Consider the following 18,323-nt stretch of genomic DNA (forward strand, 5'->3'; position numbering starts at 1 on the left):
TTATTTAAGTTTAATTTTTATATATTATTGTCGAGCCTTTTCTCAATATTGTTAATTAAATTATTTATCATTTGATAGATAATTTGATAGATTTAAAAGACTACATACATAATATATAAATTCACACAAAATTATAATAGCACTTAAGATTCAAGCTCGACCATTAAAGGCAATTTCTCATTGGTTCTTTTTATTTAAGTTTCATTAGATAATAGCTACTTTAAAAGAATGCATTTCCTGTTAAATAATGCATTATTTTAATACCACAGTTTTTCTTCACGTAAAACTCACTTTACACAATCTGTAATTCGTCAAAATTCAAAACAATATTCCAGGTATAATTTTTGTACCACGAATTATCCGAAAGACAACGAGGATTTAATACACAATCGTAAAATATTTTTAAAAACGATTTAAAAAATTATTTTGTTTGAAAATATTAGACAACATGCAAGCGCTTTGATTCGTAAATAATCTCTTTAACGCACAACTACATATATCACATGGATTACTCCAAAATGGTGTAACACCTTGCATAATTACGATGGAAATAATGTCTACATTGTTGTAAATGCGCGCATTCTGCGAATGGCATGTGGAGAGATATATAAATTTAACACTGCACACACTATGTTGCACTATCTCTCGTGATAATATGATTATGTCTAGGATTATATATCGCATTAAAAGCTTATTTACTTTGTTATAATTGTTTGCTTAGGACTACAAATCTTTAGCTTTCTTACATCTATTTCTCTTATGCATTGTACAATATAAATTGACATAAACTGTATTATAAAACTCGCATTTGTCATTTCGAATCAATGTATAAAAAAGAATTAAAACATTATTTTGTCTGGGGATTTAAATTTTTTTTATATCTCATATTAAGTTTAATTTGAAAAAGAAGTTTTAAAATTACACATACCTTCACAGTTTATTCTTTGTTTCATGCATTATCGTATCTGTAGTATAATAAATATTGCAGTACATTAATTTTTCATAATTTTAAATATAGTGCAGTAAGCATCGTCAATTTTCTATTTGTTCGACAGATTATTCTCCTTGACCGCGCATGAAATTCAAAAGGTCTTTCAATTTTCTTTCGAGACTATGCAACGATGATAGATAATCTCGATATTCCCGGAAACTCGTAAATTCAGAATGCATAACGTTGAGAAATATAGATTGTCGATAAAATGATTCTGTGACAAATTTGATAGAATGAAAAACATTTGATGTAAAATAAATAATATGCGATACTAGAATCAAGATCTTTGCAAAGAACGTCATTTTGTATATAGTTATATTTATATGTATATTCTGTCGCAAATAAATTAACTCGTTTAAAGCTTACGACTTAAAATTAAATTTAAAAAGTCTCTGTCTTTGAAGATACGTGCTTTTTTATCGAACGGAAAAAGAGATTTTCGCTGCCATGGCTAATCTGGATTTGTTAAAATTGAATTTGCTGCTATAATATAAGCATATTCTTTTCCTGGCTTTATTTTTAGATGGGTAAGAATTTCTAATTAACTCTTAACAAGCATCATACACTTTTAAATTCTAAAAGTTATTCTGCGTAACTTGTAGCGTAGAATTCGAAGAAACAAAAAGTATTCTCAATGTTTTTGTATACATCATGATGAGAATGACAATATTATATTAAGGGAGTTGTATTCATTACCTGCACAATTCGTGCTGAATAGTCAATTTCGAGTTTAGGTAGCTCGAGGCGAAGATTCTTATTCCATCGGGGCGAAAGTTCTATTGCATTATAACAGAGCGGTAGTGCAGTGAAAGTTTAACGAGTTATAAGCTCGGTAAGAATCGTCGCGGTATGGCACATGTATACGAGATACATATCACATTAAGAGAATACCGGGAGTTCCTGCTAAAGTTAGGACGATAAATCGAACCGGAATGCTAATACTTCGACTGAATAGTTTGTCTCGTGCTTTGCCTTTCCTAAATATACAGTTGCCGGCATGATATGGCTCAGATGGCATTTCTGTCTAGATTTTTGTTCTATCTATTATTCTTCTTCTATCCCGCCTTTCCTAAGTATACATATATGAACCTCTTGTTTCATTTATTCAACTTTTAGAAAGGAAGTAATAAATAATTAAATAAAAGAGTATTCCCGTTTATATATATATCTGTACAATCGTTTACCAACAATTATTTGCCTATATCTCATTTGCCTATAGATCGATTGCCTACATACACTTTTGTTGCGCACAAATAATATAAAAATTTTAGAAACAAAGGCACATTTGCTTACAGTTCAATTGTCTACATGTATTATTGCCTATTAACTGTTTTAAAAACACATATTCTAATCTTTTAAAATACAAATTTTCTGCTTTAAAACACAAATTCTTTGTTTTAAAAAGACAAATTATTTTCTTACACGCAATTTAATTTTATATCTGTACGCAAAAATGTTTGTAGGCAATCGATCTATAGGTAATGATACGTGTATGCAAACGTACCTTTGTTTCTTAATTTTTTATTTGCACGCAAAAGTACGGTACATGTAAGCTAGGCCTGTTCAATTAAGTTTCGGAGAGCAAAAGTCATTATGCAGAAAAATTCTATATGAAATGAGATTTCGGAGACTGTAAAATGTTTTTGTGACGCTTATCAACACTTTACAGTCCATAAGATCTTACTTACATTGAACTTTTTGTGTCAATGACTTTGCGTTTTGGCTCTGAAGCTCAAATTGGATAGGCCTGATGTAGGCAATCAATTTGTAGACAAAAGAAGCCACCTCATAAATAAAACAAAGTTCTTCTGGTCTCAATGAATATTACCTAAAGAATGGTAAATATAATTAATAATATTGAGAGAAGGCTCGACAATAATATATAAAAATTAAATTAGTATAACGGGCAACGAGTCAAATAAAAACAATACATTTACAAAGAAACAAAGACACACAATATATTAAATTAAAGATAAATAATAAAACATAAGTAAAATAAACGTTTCGGCGCCGATCGGGTTATTTTCAATGTTAACAAAATTTTCAAATATTAACGAAATTATTACAATGAAAGATTCTTAAACATTATGCGATCTGTCCGGATACTTAAAAAAATTGTAGTCAATCGTCGAAGTCTTCGGATAAAATTTGTGTTTGTCCATTATTTAAAATTTTTTAGTTAGTCATTGTTGTGATAAAAAACGGTGTTACAATAATCAATATAAAAAATTGTCACATTATAAATAAAAAAACAATGAAGTTAAAAACAAGTTCGTTGCTATGTGTAATAATTAAAATAAATATCATGTCGAAAGAAGAAATATAATATTATAATTTTTTATCATATATTTCTCTTTATATATACATCAAAGTATTATTAATACAGCAGTAATAATTTATCCATTCGGTATGGAACCATTTCAAAGAGCGTATCTTTTGATTATTTTTACCAGACACTTAAGAAATTCTACATTTACCAACCATATTCACACCTATCCAGGTATTACCGTTGTAATCCCAGAACTCTCGAAGGGAGCTCACATATAGGTGAGCCGCCCAGAAAGGATGGCGAAAGAGAACGGAAAAGAAGAGGCAAAAGACAGCAGGCGAAGGAAGTGGAAATGGACGGATCCAGCTAAACGAGCAGATTCGTAATCCTTTTACTGCCGCACGACGAGAGGCTTTGATGCTGACGAGCTTAGCGCTTAGCGACTTTCGTAACCGTGTCAAGCCGGCCTAAAGGACGAGTCGAGACTGAGACGCGTTGGCAAGCCTTTAGCGCGTTAAGAGCCATTCGTCCAGATCTTTTCTGACATTACGTCTGCTTTTGAGATTATATCCCTGAGACTGAGGTGCGAAGAATTTACCGCTCGACGAAATGTCACACGTGTTTTTCCATAAAAAAAAGTTTTATCCCATTATTAAATATATTAGATGCAACTCTTCAATTATAAATGTCGCTCCCTCATCTTCTTCAATCTCAATTTTCTCCCTTTGTTGCTAGAGAGAATATCACTTTGTTTTGCAATAAACGAAAATGTGCTTTCATTTCGTATTAGAATGACGCTAATTAATACAATGTATTATTGAAAAAAAATCGTTATCCGACTTGACTGTGAAATGTAATCATCTTGGAAACCGTGAAAGTAATTGAAACACAAAAGTTCTCTAGACGGATCAGCGGGCTTTTAGGGAAATATCGATAATGTGCAATCGTTACTCTTCCGAACAATTGCGTTAGTGGATGTCGTAAGACAGGGCGTTATAGATTTAGGATGTCGATGGCGATCGTAAAAGACTCAACCCTCCCGTGTACTTAAAACTTCTTTATGGGATAAAATTTAAACTTTAAGAAGATTCTTTTCAAGGTCGTGATGATATTAAAGACATTAGGAAGTATAATTTAAAAGTTGTGAGTTTTCTATATCATTTCGGGCCTGATATATAAAAAGAAAAAAAAGTTTTGTTTAACTTTTCATTTAAACATCTTTCGCGGTATGATCGCTGTAATTAAATATAAATGCCACAATTTGAAACTCGACAGTAATCAAGCCGACGTTAAGCTCAACCTTTTATTCAAAAATTCATCAATCGAAAGAGTTATTAAGAAGATGAGCTCCATCTTTTGAGAAGAATACTTAATGAAGAATAAAAGGCTGGTACTTCATAAAAAAAAATATCTTCGTCATATCATCTATTCTTGATATCCTAATTGTAAAATGTATCGCTATTTTAAATAATCTATAATTTATTAAATATTATTAAGTATTATTATGTTTAAGGTAAACGAACTATATCAGTAAAAACTTTGTACTGTCTAAAAGACAGTTTCTAAAAGAATATCGCCAAAACAATGAAAAAATGTTTTAAATAAAACTTGGTTTTAAAAACACTTTTATTCAAAACATTTTTTCATTTTTCTCATTGTTTCGGCGATATCCGCTTAGAAACGTAAACACTATAATTTCATCCAAAAAGTGTTTCTACCCCTAAAATCGAATAGCAACAACTACAAAAAATTGTTTTATAGTTCGATCTACCTGCTCTCTATGCTCACATAAGGTTTCAAATTTTTTTTTATTTTACACTTGCCGAATTTTCACACAAAATTGTATATTATATTTTAAAAGATATTCTTAAATCAAATTGGACGCATACATGCATCTTGCTTTTATTTTTCCTTAAAATATTTTTTACATTTGCTCATAAAAACGCATGTACGGATGCACACGCACACACACACGCAAAACACACACATACACACACACACACACACACACATATCATATATAAAGTGTAAATGTCCGCAATATGTTGAGCTTAGGTTCGTTGAGTTTGCTAAGTTCAAATGACTATGCCAATCATCCCTATGGAAAAGTAGCTTTATCACAAAAATTATATCTAGACATATCATCTAAACAAAGTGAAAACTGCAGAAGAGACACCTTACATATTTCAGCTTGTCGCCCACGAAAGACGATTGTCGACCTCAGCTTCGCGAACAATGGCTGCAATGAGTTTAGGTTTCATCGTTATGGTCACGCCATGGACGATTCAGGAAGTCGTTGCAGCCTGCACCGGAAGTAAGCCACCGCCATTTCTCGACTTCCTGGCCACATGGCTAGCTCTCTCCAACAGCTTCTGGAATCCCTTCCTTTATTGGCTGCTCAACAATCATTTCCGCCGAATTTCGAGAGAGTTTCTCTATACTAAGGTAGGAATACACAAATTTTAAATTAATTAGTATTAACAAGCTTATTACAATAGTAAGTAAAAAATACTTTTGAAAAAGAAATACAATAAATAAAGCAATAAAAAATAAATTGCAAAATAAAATGCAGCTATAAAACAAATTTAAATGATAAAAACTACGAGTTAACGCAAAAGATGTAAATTGCTAATATTAAAGATATACGAAAATTATGTTTTGGGGGGCCAACTTCACAACTAGCCTCCCAATATTAAAAAATCGACTTTTTTCTTCATGCATGCGTTTGCTCATCGTTTGCTCACGAATGCTCAATTGGAATTTTCGTTTGCCCACCCTTAGTTCAAAAGATATACGAAAATAATGTTTTGGGGGGCCAACTTCACACTAGCCCCCCAATATTAAAAAATCGATTTTTTTCTTCATTCATTCGTTTGCTCATCGACATGACACTGCGAGTGCCCTCTGACAGATTTTCTAAGAACTTATTGGCTTGCCCTCATAATATTATAATTAAAATACATTGGATTTAGCAACGTATGATTAAGAAAATATAAAAATAGTAATATGTAAAAATATAATCTATACCGAGAGTAAAAACAGTAAACAGAAAATTAATGATTAGAAAGATCCAATAAATTTGTAAGGTAATGCTGCGTTCGGAAATATCACTCGAGTACCCCCGTGTATCGTCTTATCCTTGTTATTCATTCAATGCTAAATAAGGATAAGACGATACACGGAGGTACTCGAGTGATATTTCCGAACGCAGCATAAACGTTTTCTTTATTTACCTAGGTTTCTTTTTCTCCCGATCGTGTTTTATCTTTCCGTTACATCACAGGCTCTGCATTCTCTGTCTTCTGATTTCACGCTTCATTTCTTTTATTTCGCAAAATCAATCGTGCATTCGGTGCTGCAACAGAATCAGTAAATTTCTCGAAGAGGATGGCGTTTCGCGTCGCCGGCGAACGAATGAAGACGTATGACTTAACGCGGCTTTCTAGGAAAACACGATGGAAAGCGACAGTACCTGCCGGGGAAACAAGATTTATCCGGTGCAAAACGCGTTACGCAACGCCCTTGATACTTTCCGCAACAGATCCAGCGGTTGGTGCCTTCTTTTTCGCTGAATTCTCTTTTCGGATTCAGCAGTAAAAGAGGGAAAACGGCAGATACGTCGCGTAGCTATGTCGCAAGCCGCACGTAGATCTTAGTGCTTCGACTTTACAGACCATGAATTCCGAAAAGCTTGTCGGTGTGCAGTAAATCTTTAATCGCCACGCGAAGTGCACCGCGGCCTTTTTTCTACGCTCATCGAATGCAAAACTACATGCAAGTACAATAAAATACTACAGCACGTTTGGCATTTCTTTATAATTGGCATACGTGAGCTTTTGATTGAACAACGAATAAATTTGAAGTAAAACTATGTCAGTGTATCATGTGGATCAATTTACTCATTGTTTTCGTTAAAAAAAATGCAAATTGATTTATCGATAATTATAATAAAATTGCGGAAGATCACAATTAAAAATATATATATATTTAAAATTTGATACTAGAATTGTTTTCAAATATCTTGAATGATTTTTACATGTTACTTTTTCCATCGGTAGTAAGTAGCTTTCTATATGTTGAGTCGTCAATAAACAGTATATGCTCTTATAGAGTAAGTACCCTGGGAATCAAATGCCGGATATTGCAGTTAAATCTTGGTTTTTACTAGCTCAACTATTGTCCATGAAATTTATATAAAACAATTTACGCAAGGTAAGATTTCAAAACAGAACACGAGTATTGTTAAATTTTGAAATAATATAAATTAAATATTATTAATTATACATACAGGACTCTTAGTATTAAAAATATATTAAAAATATAAAAGGTTAATAAAGAATCAAACATCTATAATTAAAATCAATTAAAAATTGTATCAACACTAATATATTAATATAACCATGTATGAATTAAAAACTTAATTAACATACAAATCGAACATTAATAAAATTATAAAAAGCGTTGGAAAATACATAAACCATAACATGTTTCGGCTTTGGGTATTGGCCCTCTTCAAATGTATTATACAATATTTAAAAAACATACAAATAAACATACAATTAAATAAAAAATAAAAACTAAAGAGAGAATGAGTGATTACTCGGAGAAACCTGGATGCTCGTCAAGCGATTGGATAACCGGTTACGAAGATATCTCATGATTCTAATAAGAAAATAAAATACTTATGTATTAACAAAAGACAAGCAACTATATTTCTTTAATAAAGAACTCACCTCTGGGTTTCTCAATTATAATCAATATCAGAATAAATTTGTCAAAAATATAGGTGTCAGAAGTAATAATATTACAAAGAAATGTGTAACGTCAAATGTATAAAGCTAAAACAAACACGTCTGTCTTGAAGAAAGAACGTATAATGAAAAGATCATGATAATGCAAAGTCAAACCTCGTTTATGATCGGTATGTAAGATTTATGAAAACCCTCTGTGTCTGTCTGTAGGTTAAGACTGTTTTTTAATATTAAGCATCTCAGAGATAAGGCGTTTATTATAACAAGACTCTTCGTTTAGAATTTGAATGTTGTTCCAATCAAAATCATGTCCATGTTGTAACCGATAGTCTATTATTATTGATTTTGAACTAGTATTCCAACGAATATGATTTTTATGTTTATATGAAATAATATAAAAAGAATATATTTAAAACGTAAAATGTATGACATACAAATATGCATAAATTAATTGGCAATAACCAAGCAAACTTTATATCAAGTAAAATGTGAAAATGATTTTGAACAATTATTATAAATTTTATTGTTTTCTTTGTAAGAAGGTGAAAATATAGAAGGAGAATTATTCTAGCCTATAAAAAATTCTACCATGCATTATTGTAAAAATAAAATTATTCTAAAAGATAACATTGAGTGAAAAGTTATTTTTCATAACTCAAATTGAGAAAAAGAGGTAGTAACATGTAATAACAGTATGCTGCTGTGAACCAAACAAACTCCAACTAAATAATTGATATATTATTTTAACGCATGGTACATTACCATGTAGGAAATAGTTTGCCGAATGTGTATTTACATATTCAGCTGTATCCCTTGAGGATGAACGTTGCATTTCAAGCATTCTGTTCGTGCATAAAGTTTATGAGAGCAGCAATATCTCGCTTACAATTAAACTACTCTATGTTAATCTGATAAATGAAACGCATAAATGCATGCATGAATACATATTGCGGTGATGTTCGATTATCAGGGAGCTTTAAGATCAATTTATTATCCGTTCTCAAGGGAAATATTTCAACCTTATCACACAGGTAATCAATAAAGCTTATAAAATCTACTACTACTCGGAACGATTGATTTATCGTTTGTAAAGTGACGAGCATTATTCAACCATCAATGCATGCCATGATTGATAATTCGGTTAATTTTAATTTCCTTTTTATATGTAGATTCTGTGCAGATCTAAGCCGTTAGGAGCAAAACAACACTGCTGCTCGACTAGCACTGGTGGCTTAGATGTTTGCAGCATCGCGGGTATCGATCTATCAGGTACGTTAAACAAATGTTATCGGGTTATAAAATGAATCAGTTAATCTAAAAAATTTCCTCATGTTAAATTTCATGTAGCGGCAATGCGTATATAGCAATAAAAATGTATAATAAATTTAAAAACTTTTTTAACAAAAATTTTTAAATGTATTCGTAAATTATTATATTTGCGTGATCTTTTTCTAATAAACAATTTCATTAAATAAAAAATAATCATAAAAATTGCAAAGTTGAAATTTAATTAATTAAATTAACAATAAATCTGTCCATACGCTTTGAATCTACTTATTGTGTTAATTACGACAAAATTCATCCGGTTGCTTTTATGTTGTTGATCTCGCATCGGCAGCAAGGGGATTAACATAATCAGTGTTTTGCACTAATTAAACCGAGAATTAAATCAGTCTTTTGACGGCATCCATTATCAACATTAACTGAATCCTCGCGCTGTATATGACATCCATAAACGGAGATATAATGTGGTCTCTAGTAATAGTCAGCGTCATCATTTTCCCATAAATTCGAATTGCGTCGTAATCACATTTGAAATCACATATCATATCAAACTTACGACTACTGCCATTGATTACGTCATAACATATTTGTTACTGCTTGCCGCAATTGCCACTACATGTTGCGAAACATTTAGATAAAATATGTATTAATATAGGGAAGGTTCCGATTGCACATGCACGATTGCACACATTGCTCGCTGATTTAAAAATAATATAACACAAAAATTACGTGATATTCTTCGCAATATATTAGAATAAAATTAAATATTTTAACGAATTTGTTTGTTCGTAAACTCCTTGTCTCTCTTTATTATTAGTTTAAAAAAACTTAACAAGCCTTATTACTCATGAAATAATATAACTTCATTGATAAAGCAGTGAAAAATTACTAGGCACCAGCTAATGTGAGTGGTGCAATCGGGAATGTAGGCAAACGGGATCATCCCATTAATATATATATCTGTGACATAATTTGACTTTTATTACTAGATTAATTAGATAAAGTTTTTAATGTTCATAGTTTTAAATTCAAATAAAAGTTCTAGAAAGTTAAAGTTGTCAAATTTATTTTATTATGAAAGTAACTGTATATGTATTAAAAATTCAATATAATAATACTAATAGTAAATAATATATAATTCAAAATTTTTTATATTTTAGTAGTTATGCATCCCCGAAAAATGGACTTTGGTGGCTCGGGATAAGAGACTAGTGTCTATTATTAATCTTTTAAACTATAACTTTTAAATTAACTAGTAGTTTTTTTAACATGGCCGGAGATACTACCGCGTCTCCTGATAATAACATTTTAAAGCAAAAAATATAAGGACTATTTGTAAATTAACGAATTCAATTTTTATGACAATTTTGTTTCGTAATATATAATAGAATAAAACATGTTTTTAATTTCCAACTGTGCATAAAAAAGGAGTAATACAATACATTACATAAAGAAAATTATAATATTAAATTCTCTTCCTAGTAAGAGGAATTAATTTCTAATCCGTATAAAAAATAAAAAATAAACGCGATATCTACACTTTCAAAATAATTGTAATAATTCTCTGTTTCTTCATAGCAATGATCGCGAGAATAAAACTGAATATCACACTAGGAAGTATGTTATTAATTTATCGACTTGATTGAAATAAATTAGCTGGTACATTCGTTTCGAATTTATCGTTCAAAACGATAATTTACGTTGCGCGGAAATAATTATTATACATTATATAATGCAGTCCTGTTAATAGCGAATATTACCGTAGTCAGCGCTTCAAGCATTCGGAATTTTTTAATTTCAGGTTTGGAACGTTGTTCAATGGAACGGTGCTCAATGGCGCGTTGTTCTTCGTTATCATTAGCGAATACACCACCGCTCCCTTGGGAAACCGGACATATAACACATGGTGACGTAGCATCCACGTGAGGTATACGCGTTGCATAAATATATGCTTCTACTCTATTATTCACTATTTGCTATTTGTTATTCTGTATTATATATTATCTATTATCTCCACAATATTAAAATATAATGCCTTTAATCAATTTGCACAAACAGCTTTTTATTAATAAAAATGTGCATCCATCAATAATTCTTAAGTTATAGAAAAATAAAAAGAACTTTCATCTTGAATAAATTATTATAATTATTAAATTAATATTGAATCAATTTTCATAACAAAAATTGTTCATCTAATATATTCAATTTATTAATGATAATCAGAATGCCAATCACAGAGCTGCATTAACATATTAGGTGCTTGAATTAATTCTCGCTGTTTTTTGCTAAACCGCGACTCATGCTTATTTTAACAAAAAAGTATCTGATATTTTATTCACAATATTGTCCATCGAAAGCTATAACCTTTTCCCACTTTTCGGGTAACAAATTCCGAGGTAGAAAAATTTAGATTCTTTCGAGGCGATCCAGTCATTGAGCCATTTTATATCTTCGAAATAACTGAAAAGTTCTGCTCAGAAAGACCATGCTGCATAGATCGAAACAAATGGTAATCTGATGGAGCAACGTCCGAGTATCCTCGTGCATCATCTTATCCTTGTTTAACATGGATGAACAACAAGGATAAGATGATATAATATAATATATGAGAGTATTTGGGTGAGGTTTGAGGTTTCCGAATACAGTCCTGGTCAACAGCAAGAATTAATTCAAGCACCTAGTAAGAACAAACTTTATAAATATTACTGTAATGTCACTATGATATCAACTATCACTGTGATGTACTACAAATATTATTATGTAGTATATGTACGAAGCTCTAGTTCAGACCGAAAAAGCATTGCTTTTCTTAGTCATGTTTTCTTATATCGGTCTAATATTATTATTGTTTATTGCTTTCATCAATATTTAAATAAAATATTACAAAATTTTTTAGACTAATCTTGTTTCAGCATTAAAAGTAACCGAAATGCAACGAATTATTACTTTTTAAATAACAACTACAATAACAAATTACTTTTGAAAATTATTAACTGGTAAAACACACACACAACACGATAACTAGTTATACTTTAAAAAAATAACTTTTCAATCCTTGCTAATAATAAATATCAATGGTAATTTTCAGTCAAAGATGCCGCCACGCAGACGGAGGATTTCGGATCTCCGGACGACGCCAGTTAGTACAGCGTGGCGGCAAGCCGGCATCCGATGCTCCAAAACTACTGGGCACAATATCCGTCATCTATGCACCGATATCTGCAAGACCATGTTGCATCCTCGCTGGTACGAGGACGAGTTTCGCACATCGAAGAGGAGGACAATCGCGACGACGTCGCAACGTCAGATGGAACGAGCCGTTATCATCGACGCGATCGACAGAGTCGCTTAGAATTCACGCGTTTTAAAAGCTTACCAGATCTTATCCGAGATATGGAACGGCAATAAAACACTGATTAACGAGCACGTCGTTGAATCAGAATGTGTATCACTGTCGTCGTTGTCATTATTTCATCATTATATTCTACATAAGAAAGCACGAACTCACCGGTTGCGACGGCATAAGAGAACACGAATTTCATGCTTGCGGAGACGAGCGTATACACGAAGCGTGTGTCGACACACCGCGATTAGCTATCGTCGCGACGAGATCGATTACGGAAATTAATTACGACACCAACAAGGATACTAATCGCGCCGCTTTCGACGATATACATGTAGATGTTTAATCACGGCGGAACGCACTGTGAGTGTTAACGTCATTCGCGCCTGCATCCCTATTTTCCACGATTAATTATTCACGCGTGAGTGTTCGTCCTACAAGCTGCTCACGTAAATGCAAAATTACTTCTTTCTCGAGAATATAACTTCAGTACTTTTCTTTACAATCTTTTAAAGATAAATTCATTTAAAAGTATAAATTCCAAATCCAAAGCATTTCTTCTTATTTTTGCAGATCAATTTAAAAGCAAGTCCTTATTAAAGAAATTTTACATTTAAAGTAATTTAACAAGGCTGCTTCAAATTATAACATGTAATGCACTTACTTTAAATTTGCACGTTGATTAATTATGTATTTCGAGAAAGGAATTGAGACGGAACGTTATGTTTAAATTGCAACTATTTGCTCAAGAGCTCATTAGTATGAAGACCAATGAGTAACATTTTGTTATATATCCATTATAAATGTATTTTATAAAAAAGAGTTTAATAAGGAGATAAGTAAAAACAGATCTGAAGTAACTCTTTCAACACCGCAGAGTTTTATATCATACAAATAAACTGCGGATAAAAAATACAATAGCAATGTTGTTTACATTTTTAAAAATATTTTTTATTCAATAATTTCTCATTTTTCGTGAAACCTTAAATTATTATTAGAGATAAATGATTTACGATATTTTCTACGAAGTTTGAATAAATATTGACAAAAGAGACCTGTTGGAGGTTACTCAAGTTCTTGATTTTGATAATATATCAATCGGAGGATGGTCCCCTTTAGTCAACATTTATCGAAGTTTGTTCCAACGATGGTATAATAAGGCAAAAATTAATCGTTTAATTTTTATTTATTATAATGCAGATAGAATAGTATGCAAAAACAGCCTTGTAAAGTGAACTATAACAGATTTGAATCAGTTGTAATATGTATATTGATTTTTCAAATGTTATTGTATTTGAAAATATCGTTTGACAATATGCAGATTTTTATTTAAATTATTGCCAAAATAATAATTATATAGAAATACAAATTTTTTAATGTGGAAGCGACTAGAGAATTTGCATAATGCTATTCCTTATAGAAGTAATTTCTAGTACTGGCCAATTTATAAATGAAAGACATTAATTAATTTATTTAGCGTACCAGAAGTATTGAACAACAGTGCTCTTAACATAAGTACTTAAATAAATAATTACTGTCTTTTAGATAGTTATTAGATTTCTAAAGGACATTGAACATTTCACATATTACAGAAGAATTCAAAATAATCAAAAGAAGCACGGAAATGGCATCTCTTTAAATAAGAACCGATACCATACATGATTTAACGTGTTATATATTGATAGAATAAAATTATATATGTAAGAAGAAGTTATCTTCTACTAATACTTAGAATTTTCTATTTAGCGAAAGAAGATGTCGAGACGATTGAAAGTGGAAACATTAATGAGGCCGACGGCGCCTTCATAACTGCGTTCTCATAAAGAGAGAATCCTCTGAAGACTTTAGTATATATGAAATAATTACACTCTTTCAATTTATAATTAAAAATATTGCGCACTGCTCTGATGTAAAAAGATTTGTATAAGAAATAACACTTTGTACGGCTTTTCGTATTGCTAAGTTTTTAAAAATATATTTAGTTTTTATCTTTATATTTGTTTGTAATTATCTAATTTTTCTTTCTTACATCGTCTCTAACTTTTTTGAAATTTTCTTCCACTTTTTTATTATTTATTTAAATGCTTCGATGTATTAAAAATTTACGTTACATTAAATTATATTTATTATATTATAATATATTTATATTTATTTTATATTTACCATTTAAGATTTTGTTAATATTGCATTATTACTACGGAGATCATTTTAAACTAAAAAAATATCCTTTTACGATTAATTTCATTTATGCCGTAAAACATATAGTTAGTGAAAGATAGAATTGCATATATCGTTAGAATATAGTAACTAGTAAGTAAGTTTTTCAAGAATTTATATCAAGAAACATTTACATTTCACGATGCATATAGTCACGTTAAAACAAAAATTAATGCTATGTGCCTCAGTGCTCATATGAATGCAGTGATTACTCGCATGTTTTAAACTAACAAAATCCACCTGCTCTATTTGCTTAAATTAATAAATAGTCGGTGGATCATTATGTACTTGTTTTCCAATTACTAATAATCAAGTATATCGTGTGCCTCAGATGGCAGTGTAAGACTCTTTGAAGCATTCGTTCAAGAGCCTTATTCCTCTTTAAATAATAATAAAATCTTATAAGAGATTTTTTAATAAAAAAAACCACTTATGTTTGTACACTTAAGAAAATAAGTAAAATGTTAATAATTAATTACGAATTTATATGTACTTTCATACGTATATAAGCGATTGAATCATATACAACAAAAAGATAGTTATGCTATCCATAAACGTGAATAATAAATACAAAATAATTGCACGTATTGTCGAGAAAGATATTTTAAAAGAAAACTTATGTTTATTCGAAATACTTCTGTAGGAGATTGATGGTATTTCTAAAAAATAAACATACAATTGTTGACATTACTATATCTCTTATCATGTACATTTTGCATTACACCTGCAAAAGGCTAATGCAAAAGAAAAACTCAAATTATGCCGAACAAAAAAAGTGAAATTATAATAATGTTATACCGCGTTAATTACATAAAGTCTTTTCTATATAAAATCTTACAAACTGTGTTTTCTATAACCTTTTTTTTTTTTTAAACGCAGTGATAAAATCTTTTTACGTATACTAGAAACTGCTGATTTTTTTATTAATATTTTAATGTATTGAAATAGAACAAATTTCTAAAGAACTATATATATGTATTGTATATGTACTTCCAAAACAAATTATACCATCAAAACTGTACAAATCATTTTGAGCAACATGGAGAATGATCATTGAAATCTCTCAACGCGATAAAACTTAAATGCAAATTTAGTGTCAGTGCGATGTAAAAAGCGATGTAAATAAAAGAGATATCTCACCCTTTTACATAGTAAATCGGTGTAAAGGTTTGATTGGAAAGGACAGTAAAAATGAAACACTGCCTGCAAATGATCATCATCGGCACGAGATTGTTCGTTGTTCGCGACAATGTCTCAACTTACGTTAAGTATCGAATTGAATGCGAATCATTTTTGCATTCAATGATTCAACACATACCGATTACGCATGTATAGGTAAAATTTTAGATAAGATTACTAATTAAAAGCAAAACGGCGACTAGTTAGACTATTGAAATAAACGTGTGACTTTTAATAATCCACTGAAATTTAGTAATATCACCGAATAAATGCCTTAAGCAAAGAATCTTTTATAAATCGGCAGTACGGACACAGAGCAAATATTGTACATATTCTGCAAAAAAGTGCTGAAACAATGCATTTAATTCGGCTATTTCTTGCAGAGTAAATAAAAATTCAGCGTCATAATTCATTTAAGTACAATAGTTGCGTTTTGTATTTATATTAAAATTATCATTAAGTCATTAATTATACTGTTGACATTGTAAATCACTCTCTAATAAAGTCTCAATTATTTCTAATGTGATAAATTCGAAGAACTGTTCAAAATACAATCAAATCAATATATTAGTTTTATTAATTACATTAAAGATCGCAATAATAATTCTTGTCTTTCTTATGGTCTTGCAACTACGTAATTTTTAATCAAGTGACAATTTTTATTTACTAACAATTTTAACGAATTTTTTGACTCGTAGCCTTTTTTCTTTTTCATTATTTATAAATAATTAAGTATTGTAAACTGTATGCATGGATAAATTATGTTCCGCAACCCTCCACTTATGCGGCGCGGCATCATTATCGAGAAAAACTAATCTAACCCAACCCATTTTACTACTACATCAACTTACAACTACGCAAATTGAATTGTAGAACAGACTTATATCTCAGAAAAGATTAACGTTCTGTTAATTACTAGTCCATCAGGAGCAATAATCTCAATCTTTTTGCGAGCAATCGCGAATGCGACGAAACTTTACAACACGATGAGAATGCACTAAGTGACGTAGACACCGTAGGCATAACAATGGTATCCATTTTGAAAGTGTTGTCCATCAAAATCGACACAAAAGTAAATACAAAATTATTTCATGAGAAATCACTATATTCTTTTCTTATACAAGAAATAAAGATTAGTCTAAAGAGTTTCATTTTCTGCAGGATTGCGCGACGCTAGACTGCATCGTATGTAAGAATATATTTTAGTTCCTTATTTTGTAATGTTGCAATTGTTAAATAATTACATACTTTTTATAATGGTAATCATATTAACGACTTTTCTGGACAAAATGACGTTTGACTCATTTTAATCGGCTCGTTTACTGCAAAATTATGACTCTATTTCCAATAGAACACAAATGGTCATCCAGTACTTAACGAAAAAATTGATTCGATCAATTTGCCATTCTGATAAATTTAAGGGGAAAGCGACATAAATAATGTAATGTAATTTACAAACCAGCAATTTTTCAATTGACAAAGAGTTTTGAATCACATGCCAGAAAACATTTAACCGAGAAAGAATGCTAACATATACAATAGGAATGAACGATTAAACGTGAATGATTAAACGTTCTCATTTTTCTCATTCGGTAATTCCTACAAGAACTCCGATTTGTCCGTTTTGAAACGTGCATACTGATTAATATAATCATCCAAATTTACAATTAATGCAACTACGGACTTCTTTCAGTATGATTTACAGAACATTTCTGAGAGACTCACAGTAATAGACAGATAAATATATACACCACATACTCTAGAACGAACTTCTTTCAAATCCTAAAAATGTTAATACAATATAAATAAAAAAAAACCATAAATATGAGGTGTAGCAGTGGAAAGTTAAATGCAAAATTAAAATATGAAATAAAGGAGAAAAGGAAGCAAGCCAAAAGGAAAAAGGATGTAATAATTAATACATAGTTTCTGCAGTTTTTAATTCAATATTACTCAGCCTACATATTATAGTATGTACTATCCGATCTTCTAAAGTATTCTAAACGAAAGGGCGAAAGGATACACACAACCATCGAACACACGCGTCACAGTAACAATGAAGGATTTCCGATGCAACGCGCATTGGGTTGGAACATCTTGAATTTCATTATTTGTCTGTGGTATCGAAACCCGACGCCACGCAGAATATGATAGAGAACAAATCGCGATATGTTATTACTAAAGATACAACTTGGAAGCATGTTTCAGAAATCTGCTAGAATACATTTTATTAAATAAAATTAGCTGTAATCATTCATTTTATATTAATAACAGATTTTATAGAAATAT

The 18,323-nt window shown here is 30.7% G+C and overlaps 1 protein-coding gene across 1 annotated transcript in view; it reads left to right on the forward strand.

The window, feature by feature from the left end:
- LOC108780813 (trace amine-associated receptor 9) overlaps positions 1-12,468 on the forward strand; it is a 47,797-nt gene extending 35,329 nt beyond the window's left edge. The window contains exons 6-9 of the mRNA XM_018548630.1: positions 5,451-5,705; positions 9,181-9,280; positions 11,097-11,222; positions 12,384-12,468. Coding sequence (XP_018404132.1) covers positions 5,451-5,705; positions 9,181-9,280; positions 11,097-11,221 — 480 coding nt within the window. The 3' untranslated portion in view covers position 11,222; positions 12,384-12,468. The remainder of the gene's footprint in view (positions 1-5,450; positions 5,706-9,180; positions 9,281-11,096; positions 11,223-12,383) is intronic.
- The last annotated feature ends 5,855 nt before the right edge of the window (positions 12,469-18,323 follow it).

Source organism: Cyphomyrmex costatus, unplaced genomic scaffold (genome assembly GCF_001594065.2).
Source record: "Cyphomyrmex costatus isolate MS0001 unplaced genomic scaffold, Ccosl1.0 scaffold742, whole genome shotgun sequence".
Taxonomy (NCBI): Eukaryota; Metazoa; Arthropoda; class Insecta; order Hymenoptera; family Formicidae; genus Cyphomyrmex; species Cyphomyrmex costatus.